General features: G+C 37.1%; 2 protein-coding genes across 5 annotated transcripts; one reads left to right on the plus strand and one right to left on the minus strand.

The window, feature by feature from the left end:
• The first annotated feature begins 3218 nt into the window (after positions 1-3218).
• LOC139961116 (uncharacterized) lies at positions 3219-11957 on the plus strand. Of its 3 annotated transcripts, none has more exons than XM_071960021.1 (3): positions 3219-3375; positions 9877-10054; positions 10556-11957. In XM_071960021.1, exons 2-3 carry the CDS (start codon positions 9885-9887, stop codon positions 11334-11336), a joined length of 951 nt encoding a protein of 316 aa, XP_071816122.1. In that variant the 5' UTR covers positions 3219-3375; positions 9877-9884; the 3' UTR covers positions 11337-11957. The 3 variants fall into 3 exon arrangements, with proteins under 3 accessions (XP_071816122.1, XP_071816121.1, XP_071816120.1); XM_071960020.1 differs by lacking the exon at positions 3219-3375 and adding an exon at positions 5357-5463; XM_071960019.1 differs by lacking the exon at positions 3219-3375 and adding an exon at positions 7197-8510.
• Positions 11958-14216: 2259 nt separating this feature from the next.
• Positions 14217-18906, minus strand: LOC139961114 (uncharacterized). 2 transcript variants are annotated; one of them, XM_071960013.1, is made up of 2 exons: positions 18751-18906; positions 14217-17641 (listed from the first exon to the last, which is right to left on the minus strand). In XM_071960013.1, the coding sequence occupies exon 2, from the start codon at positions 17611-17613 to the stop codon at positions 16081-16083; it is 1533 nt and encodes a 510-aa protein (XP_071816114.1). In that variant the 5' UTR covers positions 17614-17641; positions 18751-18906; the 3' UTR covers positions 14217-16080. The 2 variants fall into 2 exon arrangements, with proteins under 2 accessions (XP_071816114.1, XP_071816115.1); XM_071960014.1 differs by having other exon boundaries at positions 14217-17644; positions 18751-18882.
• Between the last annotated feature and the right edge of the window lie 3058 nt (positions 18907-21964).

A 21964-nucleotide genomic window follows, 5' to 3' on the forward strand; every position in this document is an offset into this window, starting at 1 on the left:
TAAAATTTTCCGGTGTACTTTGAATCACTATATATCACACTCAAAATATTGGCAATTTTAGCCGCGAATTATATCACAAAACGAAATAGTGTGCTTTTATTTTGAAAAATAAGGTTCAACGGAATCACAACTAATGTAAGTATGGCAAATGAAGAAAGTTCATCAAAGATGCCTTTAGCGTCTCTTTTTCGGTTTCATCGATCGACAGATCAAATATTTGCTCCTATATACCTCTAAAGCTGTTTCTTGTTAGCTCTCATTCTCTGTCTCTCTCATTTTACGCTTTGCGTTTTCTATCGACCGAAAGAGAAATGTAAACATTTTGTTTGACCGACCCTTAGAGGCCAGACACTTTAAAAGTGACGGGAGAATAATCCCAGAACCACCTGACTATGGGAGCTGTGTAGTGAGGACTATAAACGCACAGACTAGGAAATTATTAAACACACAGTTGCTAATGTTAGACATTTAGATCCATGACCCTCCTTAGTTTTGTATATAGACACAGATAAACATGATTCCATTTACACCAAGGGTTAATTGACTGGTTGAACGAGGTCTTATACAGGTATATAGACCATCAGGGGTACTCAAGAAGGTCCTATGTCTTTTTGTACGAGGGCGAGAGAGAAATCCTTAGTTGATGCAAACGGACAGAGACTAAAACGAAGGATCTTTATGCCTATATGGACAGAGCAATCTGCACGGTAGGCTGGTATAGGGTGCACTAGTCTAAAGTCTTAAATGGTCAAATGACACCGAATATGCTAGAAAGTCAACTAATGGTCGTTAAAAAGTCTGTGAAGACTCGCGCAAAAAGAAACGTCTAATGCCGGTAAGCTGACCTAGTGTCGAATGAGGTGTTACATAAGTGTTAGACACCACCATCCATCCCAGAAAATACACACACAGCTTGCTACCGTCGGTAATTAGACAGTAGTGTACAGTCATTACATACAGCTACGGTCATTACCCACAACACAGTGTACATTGTAGCGATGGACATCTCAGGTCTAGATAAAAGATACGGTAACAATGTATCACGTTTTATTACTGTCTGCATTATGTAGCGGCAAGAGAAAAAATTTCACTTGCAAGGAACGGAAAGTTAACTTTGTACACTGGCGGATCCAAAGGTGAACCAAAAAGTGTTTCCGAACATCCGCTAAATTATGATTGGAAATTAAAAAAATCGAGAGGAATAGCAATGGTAGACTAGTCTAAACCTTTTCGTTTTCTGGTTTAAAATTAAATGCAGAGCTCCCAACTGACCCGCAATTCGCGGGAATTAGACCCGCATTATAACAACCAAACCCGCTGACCTGCACAAGCGTCCGAAAAAACCGCATTGTAATTGTCAAGTATACATAAAAAAAAATTGCATCAAATTTTGACTTAGCAACCATCATTTCTTTAGCATTTAGCATAATAGAGTATAAAACCTCCTTTACAGCATCATTTGAACCTCAAATTAGCCTATATTTCTTTTCATTGGGGCGAGCAGCGAACATTTTCATGCCACGGGAGAGAATGAATTATCACCTACTATTCAATTTATTGATGTTACACACAAAAAAATGCATAATTTTCAGAAAATTTTGGGTGACAAAAGCCTTTCTAAGTGCCACCATTTTACATGTAGGCATCACCAGGATTCCAAAATATTCAAAAGGGGAGGGGGACACCCCCTCCCCTTATACCCCTCCCCCAGGACTGCGATTCGTGGCATGGACCAGCATTTGCCTTCTTAAGAGCTGGGAGCTATGTAAATGTATGAGCATGAGGATTTACAGTTTAACACCATTTTGCAGTTACAGGCTGGTTGTAAGAAATTTATAACCTATGAGAAATAAAATTTCTTGAGAAAGATGATCCCAACTTTGTTTTATAAATATTTTAGAAAATTACACCTGGGAAACTTTTTTTTAGAAGTAAATTAACATCACCATTGTACACTTTTGTCGCACCAAATTGCATCTGAGGGCATAGAGCAATAGAAAATTTTCACAAAAAAATGCATAATTTTCAGAAAATTTTGGGTGACAAAAGCCTTTCTAAGTGCCACCATTTTACATGTAGGCATCACCAGGATTCCAAAAAAATTCAAAGGGGGAGGGGGGCACCCCCTCCCCTTAGACCCCTCCCCCATATCACTCTAATGCCACTTTGGCCCCTCCCAAACAAAGGCTCTGGATCCGCCAGTGACTTTGTATATATGGCGGCACGCTGTTTGGGGCGAGTCTTCAATGCTCCAAATTTAAGAATTTCACTGCCACACGCAAGGCTCTAGTATGAACACTTTCCGATGTTTGTAAGTAATCTGGGGGAGTTTGTACTCATACCAGGAATGTACTTTTAACTTTAAGCAAATTTAGCGTCACTATACCGATGATCTTTAAGCGCCTGTATATTCGATGAGTGCAAGGCCTGGTATAAACAACAACCATTAATTTATAAGGGTGGTTTAGGAGGGAGGGGTATTGATTTCGTCGATATCAATATATGCGCAAGCGTGGGAAAGGGGATGAGGTAAAGAGTGAACACTGGAGGTACATTTTAATTGGAATCTCCCTTCCTTTTCTGTCTCAATCCACTGTCATTTCCATAGTAACCCTCTTTGCTGTCATAATGCTCGTGGCCCCACGTCCACTGTTTTGTAACTTGCTGTGGCTTATAATGAAATAACACGAACTTAATCTGTATTACACTTCGCCAGTTTTGTCGTTAAATATGCTACAAAAAACTGGTCTATAGTAATCAAATATTGCTAAGTTTTGTTACATAGTACCAAGCACTGTCCATACATTTTCACTTTCTGTGACAGTACCTGATTTTATGCTTTGATCCTTCTTAATATCCGATAAAGCTACTGGGCTTAGAGCTGGGCGTAAAGAAATTTATGTCATTTTAAACAACTATAGTATGCTAAACGTTTTAGGTACTCCAGAAGACTTTTCACGGTGAGACTATACCATAATATTAGACACACTGACTTGCAGACAAGCATGCTCCTAAAGACCTATAGCGCCATCTATTTTCCAACCCCCATCCGCCCCTTGCATTCCATTACTTTGTCTCATAAGTCGTTATTCGAAAAGAGGATTATAATCAATATCAAAACAAAGTGCGGTCGATTTCGTCACAGTGGCAACTAAAACTGTTGTGTAGGAAAATATATATATACAAACGGTCCCATAGAGCTTAGGCCCCGTATCAGTTATACGTTAATCATATTGGTGTTAAGGCCTGGCAGACGACAGTCGTCTGTCTTATCTGGTTAATTCGAAGAAAGAAGTCATTAAAATCATCATGAAAACCTAACTTATCGACAGAGCTATGAGCATCAGGATCTTTAAACTGTAAAATAACTACGGAGTAAGTATTTTCGTAGATTAAAGTAAATTTTAAAATTAAAGATAAATTTGGTAACTACAGATTTAGCACATGGAAGGATGTCTGTATTGTATGGTCTTTTCATATAAATCTGAAGTTTGTACAGCTTCTATTGAGTACGATACTAACCTGATTCTCAATTCTTCTCGCTGCAACACACGTATCCATGCAACAACAGTATACATTGTATATCTGCGCACTTTGTTTTTCATCTATATGACTGTTGACAATTGGTTTCAAGAATTCAACCCAAATAAATAATTTATTAATAAAATTGAAAGCAAAGTTGTGTTAAAATGTATTTACTTTGCGGCAAGTGTAACGTATTTATATATATATATATATATATATATATATATATATATATATATATATATATATATATATATATATATATATATATATATATATATATATATATAAATTTATTTATTTATTAATTTATTACGATTTCAATTATATATATATGTGTGTGAAATCTATATATACGTATTTCTAACGTGATCGTGTATGGATTATATAGGATACCGTACAAAAATTACAGCAAGTGGCTGTAAATATACGGGAGTTGCGTGGACAAAATTCCAACGTTTAGGACCTATTGTTATGTGTTACTGTGTAAATAGAAAATTGACCTAACACGTTATATATATACAAATTAGAGCATTTAATTTCTCCTCATCTGATTGTCAACGAAATGTGACGTTGACAAAATATCATGTTGACATGTTTCTCTTGAGATGTCAATCAACATAATTGTCATAAATTTTGATTAAAAAGGTAAAAACATGTTTAATAAAATTGTATAGCTACGGATGCTTATTAGCTCCATGTTCAAACTATTCTTAAATGGGAAACCTCTTTTCCCGTTTCATGAGGGTCAATGGAGAACGGTTTTGCTTACGGACCTTTTCTGTCATGAAGAGATGATAAGATTAACTTGTTATTCATAGGATTCTGGGCACAAATCGTTTTCTTCATCAAATCAATATTAAACATAATAAATAATTTATGAATAAAATTTCAAACAAGTTGTGTTATAATGTATTTACATTGATACACGGCCATATATATATATACATATATATGTATATATATATATATATATATATATATATATATATATATATATATATATATATATATATATATATATATATTTATTTATTTATTTATTTATATAAAGAAACTATGTAAAGAAACTATAAGCTAAAATATATTGTATTCAGTATCCTTTAATTGTTTTGGATGGGTGAGGGGGGGGGGGGGGGGCTGCGGGAGAAGGGGAGTCGTTCATTCTTCTCTTCTAAGGTATCTTAAAAAATCGTCAATATTATTCCTCTTATTCAACATTCTAAAAATCGTTTATTGCTTTGCAATGTATAAATACTTCCCCGATTAGTTATCTCGCGAACTTAGTCACAAACATCTGAGGAGTGTTCAACTATATAGACAAATAAGAGCTAATTCATAGAGGGAAAATTTGAGAGTGCCTGGAAATTTTGAGGACAAATGTATTTGAAGCTCAGCGAAAGTGTGTGACCATTACTTGAATTTATAGCTTATTTCGGAGTTTTCATCAGAATTACAGCCTACTCCCATACCCCCCCCCCCCCACTGCGGAAGATCACCTTTCATGGATTGTGCTGTGTGATATTAATATTCAATTTATTTTTACCCTGCAACATTCCTTCAATCACGACCACTCACTATTTATAAAAAATCTAAAAAATGAAAAATTCTTTGAAAATTTGCCTCTAAGGCAAAAATCAGAGTTGATATAAAATTGGCACGTTTTGCATTGCAAGATTACAATCTCTTGGGTGTTGTGGTAGGAAATACCATGCATGGCCTGATCGGTGTTCGGATTTCTTGTTAGCTTCCATGCTACACATCCTCATACAATGTGTGAAATATCAACAGACAACTGCAATAGGGACGAAGGGAGAGATCGCCCAGGCGACACAGATAGTAAACTAAGACATTTTTGTCCATTTGCCTTGTAATGTATGACAGGAATTTTTGAGGTCTACATATCAGAATTTCGCAAACGTGGGCTGACATTTATCGGTATTTATACGTTTATTTCCACATTCTTCAATTGTTATGCGCGATTTGCTACGAATTCAATGTTGGGTTTTTATAGCTTCTTTTTCTTTCGCGACCAATCGATTCACAAATATAGAAATTACCATGGCTTGTTTGACAACGCGGCATTTTGTAGTTCATGGCTCATGCGTGGCTTCATTTTCGATGCGTGTTGATAATTTGAAATAATCAATGACATTTTGTGCACTCTTAATGTAGAAAATGAAATGTCATTTTGTATTGTCTTTACGATTAATGTTAACCAAAAAACTAAACTTTTTATCTTACCATGCATGTCATTTCGAATTTGTCCAAAAAAATCTATCATGTTATTTTTTTTTATCAGTCAGTCAAATTTCGAAATATACAAATTAACATAAGAAAATGTGTTGGGGCAGGTGTTGTAACGTCACAGACAGTCTTTTGTCAACATCTTAATATATTATATTTGTCTTATTTGACAAATGTCTATAACATGAAATATAACGATTTATGTCGAATCATCCAGAGCATGTGATGAGAGTGGTTATTTTGGGCCAATATTTCTTTACAGATAATTAGAATATTGATCAAAACTCAAGGAAACATGTCGTTACAAGTGACTAATCAATTTGTTACTATAGTACATTGCAACTGTAAACATACAGTTCTTTTGTATTCTGTTCAACATCACCTGTCAACACGGGATATACTGATGAGAAAGCATATTGTTCAGTAATTCAACCAACTTGTTTGATAAAAACATTGTGAAGTTTTGCTATGACTATATAACTTCCACCTATGCGGTACTTTGTACAGGTTTCTTGTAAAATGATGAACCTGGGATGTGATGCCTGGTAACATATATACAAGGTAATGTGGTTTCTGACTCCCCTGCCCTATAGCAGAGTGAAATTGGATAATTATTAATGGGATCGCCCACAACCTTAGGGCAGCAACGTAGCCAGAAATTTGCAAGGGGGGGGGGGAACACTTTGCGATTGATATGAGGAGTGGTCTAAGGGGAGGGGGTGTCGATTGTGACACTCCATCGAGTGCGGTTAGGTGGGCTATATGCATTTTATTATGCAGTGGCCAAATGTAGGCTTGTAATAGGCTATAGGCTAAATTTAGCTAATTGCATCTGCCAAACTAAGTAGCTGAATCAGTAGGCCTGAATGTTACTACGATTATAATCGAGTCAACGGAGCTGACGAGTATCCAAGATCAAAAGAGCACTGACAAAATACCATGCTAAAAAACAACAACAGTTTTTAACATCTTTTCGACACTGAAAGGGGGGAGCAGTTGCTACCACTGCACTCCCCTGGCTACGTCCCTGCCTTAGGGTTGGGTCAACTTGGGTGTAGCAGCTCGGTTGGTATAGCGCACAGGACTAGTATGACCCCTGTCGCCAGTGATTCGAGTTTCTAGAAAACAATTTCTGTCTCTTACTATTCTGGACAAAACACGAAACGCCAATTTACACTTGTAGCTCTTTGGCAACGACTATATTGTATTCCTTACATGTGGAAATTTAATGAGTTTAATCTGTAGTTATGTACAGTCTTGCGTGCATGGGTTTATAAAGGTCCACGGTGGAATGTTTAACCGCAGCACTTTCTTGTATAGGGCCTATACTCATTATCTGGATTATTCTATAGTCTTTTGTTGACACGGTCAAGATGGTAGGCTATATGGCCCTTAATTATACGATCTTTGTAGTACTAACACAGTATTATCGATCATTCTAAGCAGTTACTTGACTTTTAATCCCGTTGAGGTTGATTGAAATGTGTCGTTTACAGGGCCTTTCGGGTCTTTATATGTTTTTAGACTAGGCCTACACTCAGTTGATAGGGTATGGCTATGAAGGAGATGAAACCTTGGCCAGCTCAGCGCGGAAGTTATATTCTCAAAACAGTATATACGCGTTTATATTTATGCTGGAAGTCATGTGATTCTTTTTAATTATTCTGTGGTGAATTTATCCAAAGGAAAAATGTAAGATCTGTCAACAACAAAATTGCGTAAAAAGCCAATCAAAAGTGAGAGCTATCCACATATTGTTTGCCCATTGCTGTCATACTCAGGGGCGGCCTCTTTCGGACTATAGTGAATTAGGAAAGACTTCGTAGGACGAAAGAGAGACAGAGAACATGGGGTCTTTACCATTTGAGGAATATTTAGAATGTACACGGAACGATTTTAATCTAACAATTGGAGGTATATAAACGTATCTGATACTTAGTTATGAAGACAGCGGATACTATTTTTGACATCTGTATAGTATGAGGAGTTGGTAGGTGTTCTTTCTGTGTACACGAATTGGACAGACAGTTCGCGGAACCGATCTCGTGATTTCATGTTTTATTTTCCTTATATCTGGAAAAGTACCGTACTCGACTTCAACACCAAGTCATCAGGCAGCTGTTTTATGACATTACGAAGTACCAATTCTTAACGCTTACATCATATAATTATATACGAATATGTAATTTGTACGCGATAACATTGGCTTATATAGGAATAACAAGAAAAGTGAGAATTGTATACTTTTTGTTCTCTGAAGTAAGCAAATAATCGTATACAGAGACTTTATCAACTCCATATTCGTAAAAGAAGAATAACTTCTCTGCTTGATATAAAGGAAACCGGTCCACTGCAAGTGAACTATAAATGTATCTTACTTGATATTACAATTTCTTAAATAATTACAAAGATATGGTCATTTATTCCTGGTAATTCGAGAAACCCAGCATATAAACGATTTTTAAGGGAGTGCATATATATGTTGATAACAACTTGGAATAGTCGGCCCTGGAAAAGACATATAGAACATTGGTCGGATCACGTATAAACGATATTGAATACATGTGGTGACGTAACAGACTATATCATGGATAAAATAGAAGCTTTTACAGCCGATGTTTGTTGCTACGAATGTTACCATGCTTGGTTTTACCCTTGGAAACAGGAAGAAAACGACTTAGTGCAAGTCGACGATGCTTCCGGTATATCAATGGTGGAGCTTACTCATTCTTTACCCGGTAACCATACAACCTAAGCTTACCTTTCATCACTAAACCGCCTGCACCCCCTCCCACAACGCCCATCACAACTGTTTTTTTCCCCATTCTTACTGATCAATATGTTTAGCGAAGTCAGCATTAAGGAAATAAAAGTGTAGACCCCTACCCCCTAATTTAAATGAAAAATTGTCGATAAATCTATAAACCCGACCGGTAAAATAATTTTTGTTGTTGAATATTTTCACTCCAAAACATTCCTATTCCTTTTCTTCTATATATATATATATATATATATATATATATATATTGGCTGTTTTACTTCCAATCACTTACCTAATTCAATTATTGTATCTCACTCGAGATCCAGCCTTTCTCTAAATGCAGCATAGTTGTTTAACAGTTTTTCCGTTATTTCTATCTATATATATATATATATATATATATATATATATATATATATATATATATATATATATATATATATATATATATATATATATATATAGAAGAAAAAGAATATGAATGTTTTGGAGTGAAAATATTCAACATAAAAAAAATGACTTCCATATTATTACAATCTCAAAACAAATGATCTATAATTTCTTCATTCTCCTCACAAGGTGCACATGAATTATGTTTAAAATTCATTTGTTGAAGCAAACGATCTGTGCCCAGAATCCTATGAATAAAAAAATAAATCTTATTATCTCTCAATGACAGAAAAAGACCGTAGTGAAAACCGTTCTCCATAGACCCTCATTTTGAACCGAGAAAAAAAAGGTTTCCCATTTAGGAATATTTTTTAACATGGAACTTATAAGCATCCGTAGCTATACCATTTTAATAAACATGTTTTTACCTCTTTAATCAAATTTTATGACAAAAATGTTGATTGATATCTCAAGAAAAACATTTCAACATGATATAGCGTCAACGTCACGTTTCGTTGACAATCATATGAGGAGAAATTAAGTGCTCAAATTTGTATATATATAACGTGTTAGGTCAATTTTCTCTTTACACAGTAACACATAACAATAGGTCCCAAACGTTGGAATTTTGGTCCCCGCAACCCTGTAAAATTACAGCCACTTGCTGTAATTTTTGTAAGGTATCCAATATGGTCCATACACGATCACGATCACGATACGTATAAATATATATATATATTTTTATATATATATATCTGTTTACATATAAATATAAATATATATATTTTTTATATATTAATATATATATATAGGAGTAGGCTATATATCTATATATAGGCTATATATATAGGCTATATATAGGTTATATATAGGCTATATATATAGGATATATATATAAAGGCTTTATATATCATATATTATATTATGTAATTTGGTCATTTAAATTCTTACAGAAATTAACATGAACAGCGGAAGAGTTAATCGTTCAATGGAAGAGGGAAGTATGTCACATTATTCAAGGAAACCAGCCGAGATGCGATTTCCTAAACAATGGGAACATATGACGTTCCGACAGACGAGAGAAAATTTATTAGACAAAGGGTCCATTTATGGCCCCGTTTCCAAAAAGAGGTGAGTCACACGGTGTTCATATATACCTCAAACGATTTTGTAGGTGTGTCGAGCCCGGCGGGGGGGGGGGCATGCTGGGGAGGTTGCGGTTCTTTAGATGCGTTTACAGCATGGTTTCTCTGGCCTTCATACTCTTGAAGAGAACTTATTTTGGTCCTTTTAGTATTGATTTCGTAATAAAATCTTTCATAGATGGGAGATGCTCTTGCCCTCCTGAACAAAACATAGCCTATGCCTAGCCTAGGCCTAACACACTTTTATATAGCAAACGTTCCTAGCCTAGTCTAATTTGCATATAAGAATCAGTACTGAAGCTGTTATTGTAATTAACTGTTAAAACTAATTATCTGCTTACTACGATTTTAAGAGAAACTTCTCAGACGTCTTACAAGACATTATTCACGTGCATGTTAATATATTGTAGGCCTAAACTTAATATTTTGTGGAGTGGAATATGGTTATGAAATTCAGCCAGCTAAGTTGATCTTCTTCATTCGACAGTTTACCTCGTCCTGGTCATCGTGATGCATTGACAAAGGAAGCTGCAGATATTGGCTGTAAGAAGGAGAGACACTTTCTGCGAAAGGTCACAGGTTATCCAATGAGCGCACGCATCAGCGGAAGTGCCCGGGCCGCTCGGCGTAGTTTGCCCACTCTTAGACGTCCAACAGCCAACACTATCTGTCAAGAATACCAGTATGTTCACAACGGTTTACGCGGTAAAATGATTTTAAATAACAAACGATTTCGTCATGATTTGCCAGAGTATCATTGTGACCACAGCGATGAAGAAAAATCACACTACTGTGAAGTTCTTGGAAAGCGCACATGCGCAGGCTGCATTGAAGAAACCAATAAGAAAATGGCTGCCAAATATCAAAATGATGCTTTCCCTAGTATACAAACGACTGCAGCAAGTCTAGTAGCACCTCGGTTATCTAAAGCTTTGACAAAGAGGAATACAAATCAAAGTCGAGAACTAGTGTCCCGCCAATTATCAATCAGTAACCTTGACGACGCCGACAGTCCAATACCTTATCGAATGTCGTCTGCGCTTCGACAATCGAGACGAGTTACAATTTATAATGACACTATGATAGAATCTTTACACAGAACTTTAGTAAGAGACAGAAGGATGACCTTGGCTAATTTGAAAGATGTTTCACTGAATCGGAAACCGAGCAAACTTCGCTACAAAGCAGCACCGAAGAATGGAAGTCTGCTAAAGTTTCTGTTTAATGGCGCCGGTTTGACAGGTGATAATGTTACTACTGAACAGTAAACTGCCTTAAAATGTGTGTATGTGTGTGTGTGTTGTTGTGGATAATTATATTCTTGCCAATGGTATAAAGATTATCGGTGCTGGACCATACTTGCTAAGATTGCTGCTTTTTCCGGGAAACTCTGACTCGTCCATTTTTTTCCCAGGCAAGTATAAAGGTTTACATGTATATGTGGACAAACGCTGCATAGAATTAGACAGGTTGTTGACATTCTAGCCGGAATAACCATAATTCGAACTTCTTGCATATTATAATTGCCAAAATACTGATGCCATTTAAAGGTGATCAATTTCTTCTCAGAAATATGCTAGAAAGACACCAGAATTGCCAGAACACCTTTCTCAGGAGAATGTATCAATCTAAAGTTTCATCCCTTCTCAACCTCTGGTGATAATTTGAAGAGAGTAGGAATCCCCTGGGTAAAAGAGTGCAGCTCGCGGCAAGTTAGCTTTATGTTAAATTTCAGAATAATACTGAAGACCTTCAAAGTTTAAATATGCCTGTTCAATGTAAAGATGCAAGTACTTTGAAGCAAATTTTAAGAAATTAAACCATGTAAATCTTAGATAAAATCTTGCATACATAAAATGAATGAGTGTGTGTGTGTGTGTCGGGGGAGAGGTGGGGAGTGGGGGGGGGGCATTGAGGTAATGGGGGAAGGGGAGGATTCATTCCAATGAAGGATATTGTTGGGGATGCAATCAGCATAGTGAATATATTAAATCCAATTAATAATCATATCGTAATATGGAATATCGATTAATTTGAGAATCAATTGATGATGACCGATTAACTTGTAAACAAAGCAGTTGAGTAAAGTGCTACATGAATGCAAAACGAAAGAATAAAAAATAAACTGCTGCTTTTAATATAGCTTCCTTCGAACTCTTTCCAGATTTTGAAGGGACTCATTTACCTACTATCGTTTTTGCTAGGACGTTAAAAAAATACTGTAGGCAGAATTTCAGTCTTGATATGTTATAGTTCACAAGAAAGGGGGGTCGATGGGGGGGGGGGATATCGAGTACTGATATTGTTTCTCTAGCTGTTACGGTTACCAAGAAATTCTGCTTTAAAATATGTTGAACTTAGGAATGCTCCTTTAAGGTTATATTTATGATGACGCCTAAATGTTTTATATGTAAATCCGTTGTTTCATAAATTGTAACAACTTCACGAAAACATGTTCTTTCAGCTTTTTCATATTAACTATACAAACCACTCTTAGATGACATCATTTTTATGACATCAAGTCATCTTTGAAAACAACGAATTTTTCCAGTTAATCAAATTTAGCAACTTTTAAGCATCTGAGCTATGAAGTCTTGCTACCAAAATTTTTGCAAAATGCAACACCATCTGCAACTAAGCACCTTTAGTGATATACAAAAACTTCTCAAGAGCGGGGGGGGAGGGGTGGGGGAGGTGACTCCTCTCCGTATACCACCTCCTCGGGCTACAATATCCGCCACTAGCGGGTCACCAAAATGATGAAAGTAACAATTAGGATCACAAGACAAAAACAGGCTGAATACTGCAGGATCCAAATTTTCGTCCGCATTTTTAAGGATCAGCGATCGACGCTTGTATTGATATCTGGCACCAAATAGGCTCTATTACAAATTTGGATTATATAGAGTGGGGCACGACATTTTACTGACTCCATTCTGGGTAAGGAGACTAGGGGAGACCGACCCCTTCCCTTTAACGAGAGAAAAAAAGAAGAAGAAATAAACCAGATCTGGATCACGCAAAGTGCCTGACATATCCGGTATAGGCCAATATGGGGGTTATACAGTGAGGCGGCGTGTAATGATCTCACTGAACTATATTTGTCGTATCGACTGTAAGAAATTAGTTAAACATCATTTAAGGATGTTAACGCATTGATTATTGTGAAGTTCTTAAGTGTAGTCGCCGCACCACTGTACTGATTACGTGCGTTGCTATGCGACTCACTTCGTTTAAATCCCAGGGTCACCACGTGACCTTTAACAACTTCATTTGCCAACTTCATCGAACTGGTATATTCAAATTTCAATGAATGGGATCGCTGCTCATTTCTTCTCAACTATTGGGGCACTTTAAAATAATTTTCTATGTTCAAATAGTATCATATTGCATCGTATCATATTGCGAGAGCTTCAGTGGCTTTGCCACCCCTCCCCTGTGCCTCAAATAGGGCCCCGCCCCTGTACCCCGTTGTGAACTTGGTGCACCCCACCCCATACAGCATCGTTATAGCCTGTCATAGATGACGGATCATATATATTATGTTACAACTCGAGATGGTCTTTTTAACTTTCTTCACTAGGAAAACATCAACGCACCTCTATCATCTAGACATATGCGTCAATATCGTAGCAGATTCAGTCAGTTGAGACAATTTCCTAATGCTAATACCTCCCTAAACTGTCCTCCCGTATCATGCTTCAAAGCACTCGTATTGACAGTGTCAACAGTTTCTGACCTTTATCTGATAGACACATGATATTCATACTGCATATACTGACAATACAAGTGCTTTGAAGCGGGACATGCAAACACAGTATATGCAAACACAGAAAATAATTGTCCCAACTGGGTGGCAGATTTACCACAGAGAATGTCATTCATACAAACCCTAGCTGATCTTGGCTATGACGTCATCGCGATTATTATGTTAATTACGAAATTGCATTCTATAAGGTCTATCGTACGTGACACCGTCTATTCGTTACTCAGGTACAAAGAACGTGTGATTCTTGTTAGAGTTGCGCAAGAGTTTTTATGATACTAAATCTAACGACAGATATCAAATACAACCCAGCTAAGTAAGGTATTCAAATATGACGTCACAAACGGTATGTACAAAGTAAAAAAGAAAATCTAAAGAACAGTTATAATTATTGTTACTTTTATTTTATTACTTTTTTTTAGCTCGTCAATAATGTATTCTTTTTTATTTCACCGAAAGAATAGAAATAACTTCTATTTCAGATGAAAATTATAATCTCACACACACACCTCAATTAACATGAAAAATGTTTGGAATGCTTTAGGCTTACAGTGGAAACAATGTATTCCTGTCTTTGAAACTGTTGCTAGGCGAAAACAACAATTGTAGAATTAAACAGTACCAACATCGTACTGTGTTTAACAGAATAACACGTTTTCTGTCTAGGAAGACTTGTTGAGAGATTTATTTTACTACTAAATTATTACTTTGTACATGTGAAAAATACTTTGCCTGGTCTAAGAAAACATTAAATCATATAGATAATCCTGGCAGCATTTCAATGGAAATATTAACCGTTAAAAATAAAATGGATCTGTAAGAGTTCACCATAACTTGTTAAAAGTTTAGCTTCAACTCAGGCATTTATAGAAATGTGACAAAGTTTGACTCAAGTAAATTTGTGCTTTTGCTCTTTTACACAATACCTTTGAAACCAATAACAAATAGAGTTTAAGACTATGTATCTGGTTGTCAAGTGATAACCACAATACATATATGCAAGTATGTATGTATGCGTGTGTATGTATATATGTATGCATATATATATCTATGTATGTATGTGTATGTATACGTATATGTATTTATGAGTGTATGTATGTATGTGTGATTGTATGTATGTATGTACATACATACAGGGGAATGTATGTGCATGTACGTATGTGTTTGTTTGTATGCATGTATGTAATGCATGTATGTTAGTATGTGTAGCAGTTAATGATATGACAATTTTGTAGATTTCTGAATTTCATTACTTAAAAAGTTAAAATAATTTAAAGTAAAGTAAAAAAAAAATAGAGATAAATATCTTTAACTAATGATTACTTTTTAAATCACCTGGCATTGCATAAATTAAACTATATAGATACAGTCTGTGACATGTAAATTATATGTACACAAATAAATTGGCTGAGTACTGAAGTTTTGATAGGGCAGAAAAGGGACCATGAAAAATAAAAAATCACATATCAATGTAAATGTAGATTGCATGAAAGATGTAAGACTATAAGTTAAGTTCAAATTTAAAAGAAAAGAAAAATTGTAAAAAAATGGAAAAAAAGTCTTCTTAAGACACAATTTTTGAAGTTTTGGTTATAAACTGATATCATCCACCGAGCACTTGCTAGTGGTGTTTTTCACATCGGGAGCATTTCTCTGTCTCGAGAGAATATGCCACATTATAAATAAATTTTTCAATTTGTATCAAAGATATTACTTTACAAATATCAAATCTACAAATCAAGAATGCATTGTATTGTCCTTCAATAATATCTCAATCACATGTAACACTGCTATGTACCACTTTCTAGAACTTTGTACTCTACTAACCCATTATGTCCATTGGCAGATGTATGACATATTAATCAGGACTGATTTCAGGAGTTATTCCTGTTGGCCTGGAAAGGAAACCAAAACACGAGATAGATCCTTGAGATTGTAAGAGGAGGCAACCTAATGACTCACATTAACGTAATCATTCATTACCCAATGACTCACATTAACATTGTCATTCATACATTATATCATACAATAACCTCTATTGGACAACCAACTCTGCGAATCTATTGTTTCTTACAACACTTGAGAGGACGTTCAGGTTTTCCATGGTACGACCGGCCAGAGCCACCAAAATTCAAAATTGACTCCGCTAACAAAGTCCACCATGCTGAAAAATGAAATTCATACCATTTCACTATATTCACAAGGCAAGGCTGATGAGATCACTCTAATTAATGCTGATTGTCTTATCATGTAGCTCCTCCCTGATTAAGCATCTTGCCTTCTCCTTTGTTCTGATCCGAATCGGCCACGTTAACGCTCAAGCTACCTCTGAAAGTGATTGGAACGACGCAGGAGTCATCCTTGGCTTGAGCCCGACGGAGCAGGGAGCCGAGATCCAGTTCAATCTGGCCGGCGTCGACTTTCAACATCAGCTCCTTCTCCTTGATGCCGTTGTCTCTACTCTTCTCCGTATTCATCCCCTGATCCCTGACGCTAACTTTAAAATTGCAGTGGCATTTCTTCCTTGAAGGCGGTCCACACCCCTGGCTTCTACTGGAGGTTGCAGAGTCCACTTTATCCACCCGACAAGTGATATCATCATCATTATTATTATTATTATCGTTGTTATGATGACGATGATGATTGACTTCAACACGGCCGTCCTGTGATACACAATCTAGTATCGTCACCTCGTTCTGATCCGATCCAAACTGCTGAATGTTGAGTTGCTCTGGACGGCCCGATGCTGCTGTCGGTGAAAATATCCTCCTCTTATGATAATTAAAGGAGCTGCTGTCCCTGCCATTTGGAGGTATTGTACTACTTTGTATATTCTGTGCTTGCATGGTAAAGCCATGATCAATCTTTGATTCTGATGGTTGAGGGTGACTGACCTCCATGGATACCTCGCTCTCTTTCATCCAGTATCCCTGGAAGCTTGAATGTGGCCGAGAAGAATGAGTTGGCGGCGGGACGTCCGGTCGCAACTTTCTCTTCAGAAGCTCTACAAGACTAACATCGGTATCCCCACTCTGCCGACCTGACCCGGCATTTGGAGATTCCATTTCACGTTTCACCGATTGGTTCTTCCCATCTTCTTTCTGTATACCGGAGGGGCGCTCGGGTTGTTTGACTATCTCTGAAAGACTTCTCGCAAACGGTAAGTGTTTTATCTTGGCAGGTTCTGCCTTACCCGTCTCTTTCTCTAGTGGAGGAGTTCTCTCGCCCCCTCTGTCAGAATCTGGGTCACTGGATTGAGTGCAGCAAGCTCTTGCTGGGTTGGACGTCAGCTTGGGGTCCGTGAAGTAAGGCTTAAATTTGGACTTCTTCTCTGCGTCGACGGCCTTAGCTAGAACTTTGTACGAACGTCTGTGTTCGGCTCTGATGAAGATTGAGAAAGCGTCCACGAAAGATGAGATGGAATCGTACTCGTCTCGTTTGGACCGTATCCAAATTTCTGAAGAGTTCAAAAGACTCAGCTGTTGGTGGATGGCACAAAATATATCCTGGACACCTAGGCTTTCCAGGAAGGTGTTGACCATTTGCAAGTATACAACAGTCATATCCAAGATATCAGCTTTATCCAGCCTTTTCTGCGCTGGGAGATGGTCATAAATAGGCAACAAAGATTTGATAGTTTCGAGGTAGTTATTGATTCGGTCTCTTCTCCTCTTTTCAATGGTTTTGTGCGAATCGAGGTAATTGCGGGACCTCTTCTTGGCACTCAAGTCCATCGGGATCCAAGCATAACCTCTTGTTGTTTCGGGGTGCTCTGACATGACGCTGTGAATGATGGAGTACCTTAACCTGCTGACCAGAAACAACGATAGAGACAAAAAAGAAAGAAACTATGTTAAGACCAAAACTGAATAAGCACATTGCTAGTTTTTTGTATATGTTTAGTAACTAGTGTCAAAAATTTGCTTTATTTATTTCTTAAATTCAAAGAAATGCCATTTTTATCAGAAATATCTCAAAAGCTCAAGATTATTTCGATGCTTGACAACCACTCAAATGAGAATACACTTTAAGTCATACTATGCTTATGATGTTCATTTCATACAGCAAAAAATTGAAATGAACGTTGACATTCCTGTACATTCATGTAACCCTTTCCATGCATGTGCTCAAGTTCTATTGACTGCTGCTGGTGCAATTGCTACAACCATAATGGCATTCCAGTAGGTAATGTATGTACCAAATCACCTTCAACTAATTACATTTTTATGTATTTTGGAAATGAAAACTTAATTTCAACAAATTCATTCATCATTTCTGACATAGGCCAGGGATAATAATATCAGGGAAACAGTGGGCAGGCCAAGAAATCTTTTCATTATGACATCATCATAAACTAGTTTCTGGAATAAATCAAATCTACTATAACTTAGCTAGATCCATACACCCACTGCCATGAAACTCTAATGTAGGCTAAGCTTGAACCCACACTTGTTTCATTGTACTATTGTAGCCTAGCCTAAGTACTGACTGGTTGGAAACTAACAAATTAACAACTGACTGTTACTTACTGCTGTTGGTCAATTTTATAAGCAGTCTTGTTTGTATGCTAATATACCTAGTCTATAGAACGTAGATATAATTTTGTAGGCCTAATTATAGGTTTCAATTGCGTTTTCAATGCCTATACGATCGCAGGAGACTATTTTTAACATGCATTAGGCCTAATTAATACATACTAATTTACTAGACCTATGGCTATACATGGTGCCTGTACTACATGCATATCATAAGCCTAGGCTATAAATTATAACGCAGCGCCATAACAAACCACTGGTGATAGCCAGTCGTAGGATTTTTTCGACTGGGTTCAAAACTTACGAAATATGCCTGATCGTTTCTAAAAAAAATAATGAAAGAAACGTTAAAACATATTGAATTAAGAAACGTATTCTTACAGAAATTGAATGGTTTGTAATAAGATAGTTAAGGCAGGACATTTATTCCTTTTCGTCTACCGTAAGGGCCTAAGGCAGGTTACAGACTTGTTCAAAAGAGGTATCGCAGAACTAGTTCGATAGGTAGTACAAAAACATTATAAAACTACAGACCTCCTGAAGCTACTAACGTAAAAGTTTCCTGTGGTCATTCGATATAGTCGACTCTGTTGTGTGAAGGTGCCCTTTAAGAAATGGAGTACATAAAGTCATGAATGTGTGTGTATTAATGGACACGTGATACTTAATTTGACGTAATGCAATCTTGATCACGTGGTTACAGTCTCGATGTTTGGGGGACTGGGTTTCAGATTGAATGGTTTGGTTTTGTCGTGCCCTTGCTGTATACAGCAATAGTGATTTTCCATATCACATGCATGGCACAGTGTGCTCCGTCGTGTGATATAGCATATATCTAAACAGGAATGAGGAAGGGGTGGTGAGGGGGTTAGGTCAGAGTGGTCTACAACCCCGGGGCCCGGGGTCAATAAGTGCACCGGGTAAAATACGGGAGGGGGCTACAGGAACATAATCGGGGCATAATCTGGCTCTCAACTCCTCCGTGTTCCTAATCATAAGGCTATCACAGATCAATGGCCCCGTATCAGATTTACCATGCAGTAGGCCTATTATAAATAGAGACACATAATATTCAGAAGCAGTGCTACGGTGCCGCCGGGGTTGGTTTCAATATTTTGGCCATGGGATCACAACGTCCAGTCATATTTCTGCATGAATAACTGTTTTCATCCTCAGCAACAATTAATTGCCCACTGCATTATCTTTTTTAAGTTATGCATCTTAAAATCGTAATTATCCACTTCACATATACAATTCCGTGAACCGGTCTGAAATAATATTGACTGAAATAATTTAAGCCAAGCCATTTTTTAATGACAAGAATGCCTACACAATTGAACTAGGCCTATATAAAAGTTAATACACTATTCCAATTAAGGATGCATCCACCCCACGGCATGTTATAAACGTTTCCTCTCAATATATTTGTATTAGAGAAAAACAGAGTGCAAAGTCGACATTTCGACATACAGTGTATACGTAATCAGTCGAAATACTCATATTTCAAGTTAAAATTTCCAGCGAAAGTGGAAATTTCAGAATAAAATTTACATTATTAACAAGGGCGGCGGAACCGGGGGGGCACAGGGGGCACGTGCCCCCCCACTTTTCCTCAGGGTTAAAAATGTGCCCTTTTTCTACATAAAAATTGAGGTGTCTCAAGTTAGCAAGAGGCCAGGGAACCAGAATGAACACTCAGGAAGGGCCGTTTCCGGCCATCTGAGGGATTTGTAAAACCAAAAATTTTCTTGTACGCTCCGCGCCAACCGATGGTGGCGCTCCGCTCAGAATGTCGTGCATACAACTTTGGATATTGCAGGACTAGTTTGCATTTTTTCCATGAAAGGGGGGGGGGGGGGCGTTGATGGAGTGATGTGTATACGCGAAGAAGATAATACAATTAGAGTTATAAAGGTTACTAAATATAAGACTACATCAGTCCAATTGAATTTCTGCAAAGTGCCCTTTGATGTCGGTGCCCCCCCAGATTAAAAGTGCTTCCGCCGCCCTTGATTATTAAGTAAACTAGCTGAACTTTGGGGACCCGGTTGAGGATAAAGAAAGCAGTCCAAAGTTTGAAAAAATTCAAACTTTCGGCATAAAAAGTCCTAATTTCGAGCAAGTATTGTAGAAATTTTGAAATAAAATACTTTTGATTTTCAGGAAGTTTTCGATACCAAAAAAAGATTATTCCTCGAAAAAAATTTATGCAAAAAGTGAGGATTTTGAAAACGAAATAGCCTAGTCTTGTCCCTTGACCTTCTTTTTTATCTACAGTGTTGACACAAACTAGATCATAACTTGCACGTTAAAATATAGGCCTGCGAGCATGTTGTTCAGAACACAACATAAATTCCATTTCCAAGATCAATATTTTATGATTGTACTGAAATAGATTTGCAATTACGCCATCTTTAATCTCGATAATGCATGCATGCAGGGTATAAGTTAATTGGTTACGTCCGTCTGTGTTTCCTTCCGAGTGTGTACAAGTAAAAGCAATCTATATTCAGCTCTGGCTGTCGGTCTGTCTCTGAAGAATACCCTGTACTAAAAAAACGAAATATGTATCATATTATATGTTTGGATTACACGAATGTCACACTCTCATTTCGTTTTTATCATGTTCGGCTTTTTAATGTTTCAAGTCTAAATTGGGTAAATTTATAAGTTCACTGAAAACGCTCCTACTCTTCTCTACTGTTGATTTGTTCGAGATAAAATTGCCGACAATTTAGGATTCCAAAGAAGAGGTTTCAAATGTTCCAGCTTAGCTATAACGCATGATCTACAAACTGGGGCGTAGCGAGGAATTTGCCAAGGAAGGGGCGAAAATGTAGGCAAAGTATCAGAGCCGTAGAAACGGCATTGCAAACCAGAGCCGTATATTTAGAGAGTTTGCCCAACTCTCTAAATATACGGCTCTGCTAACTATCTAAGCGTAGCGCCACCATGTATTGGCGCGAAGCGTACAAGAAAATTTTGTCCGAAAATGCCTCCCAGATCGCTAGAAATTGCACTTCCCAGGCCTTGTAAGTTGCATCTAAGCTTTTTTTATTTTAAAATTACTAGCGATATCATAAAAAAAAATATGCTCAAGGGGGCTGTTTCCCCCTCCCCCCCCCCCCTCTTGGCTACGGGCCTGTCTACAGTGACAAATCCGGAACCACCGTTTTCCGGCCTACCCCACCATGACCGTACTGTTTGATATCTTCCCACGCCCATTGTTTTTCTCATATCATTCATGCATTGATATATGCAGTCTGTTGAAAATAAGCTAAAAATGAAACTTTATCTATATGGTTATATCAAAATATCAAGAATTAAATGTCTTCGATCCAATATACGCTTACGATATCTGAATGCGATGTATACGTATATATGTGTGTGTATGCATGTTAAATACCAAGTGTCGTGCATAGTAAGATTTCTGATTTAAATCATGTTCCGTTCGCTACATTTTTATGAATCCCCATTGCCTTATATATATATACTTATCATATTATCTGGAATTTCACTGCATTCATGCAGGAACTTTAAGCAACTGAATAAAAACTGACTCCACGTGGACAATTGCATCTAAACTCAATTGAAA

This window comes from Apostichopus japonicus, chromosome 20 (assembly GCF_037975245.1).
Source record: "Apostichopus japonicus isolate 1M-3 chromosome 20, ASM3797524v1, whole genome shotgun sequence".
NCBI lineage: Eukaryota > Metazoa > Echinodermata > Holothuroidea > Aspidochirotida > Stichopodidae > Apostichopus > Apostichopus japonicus.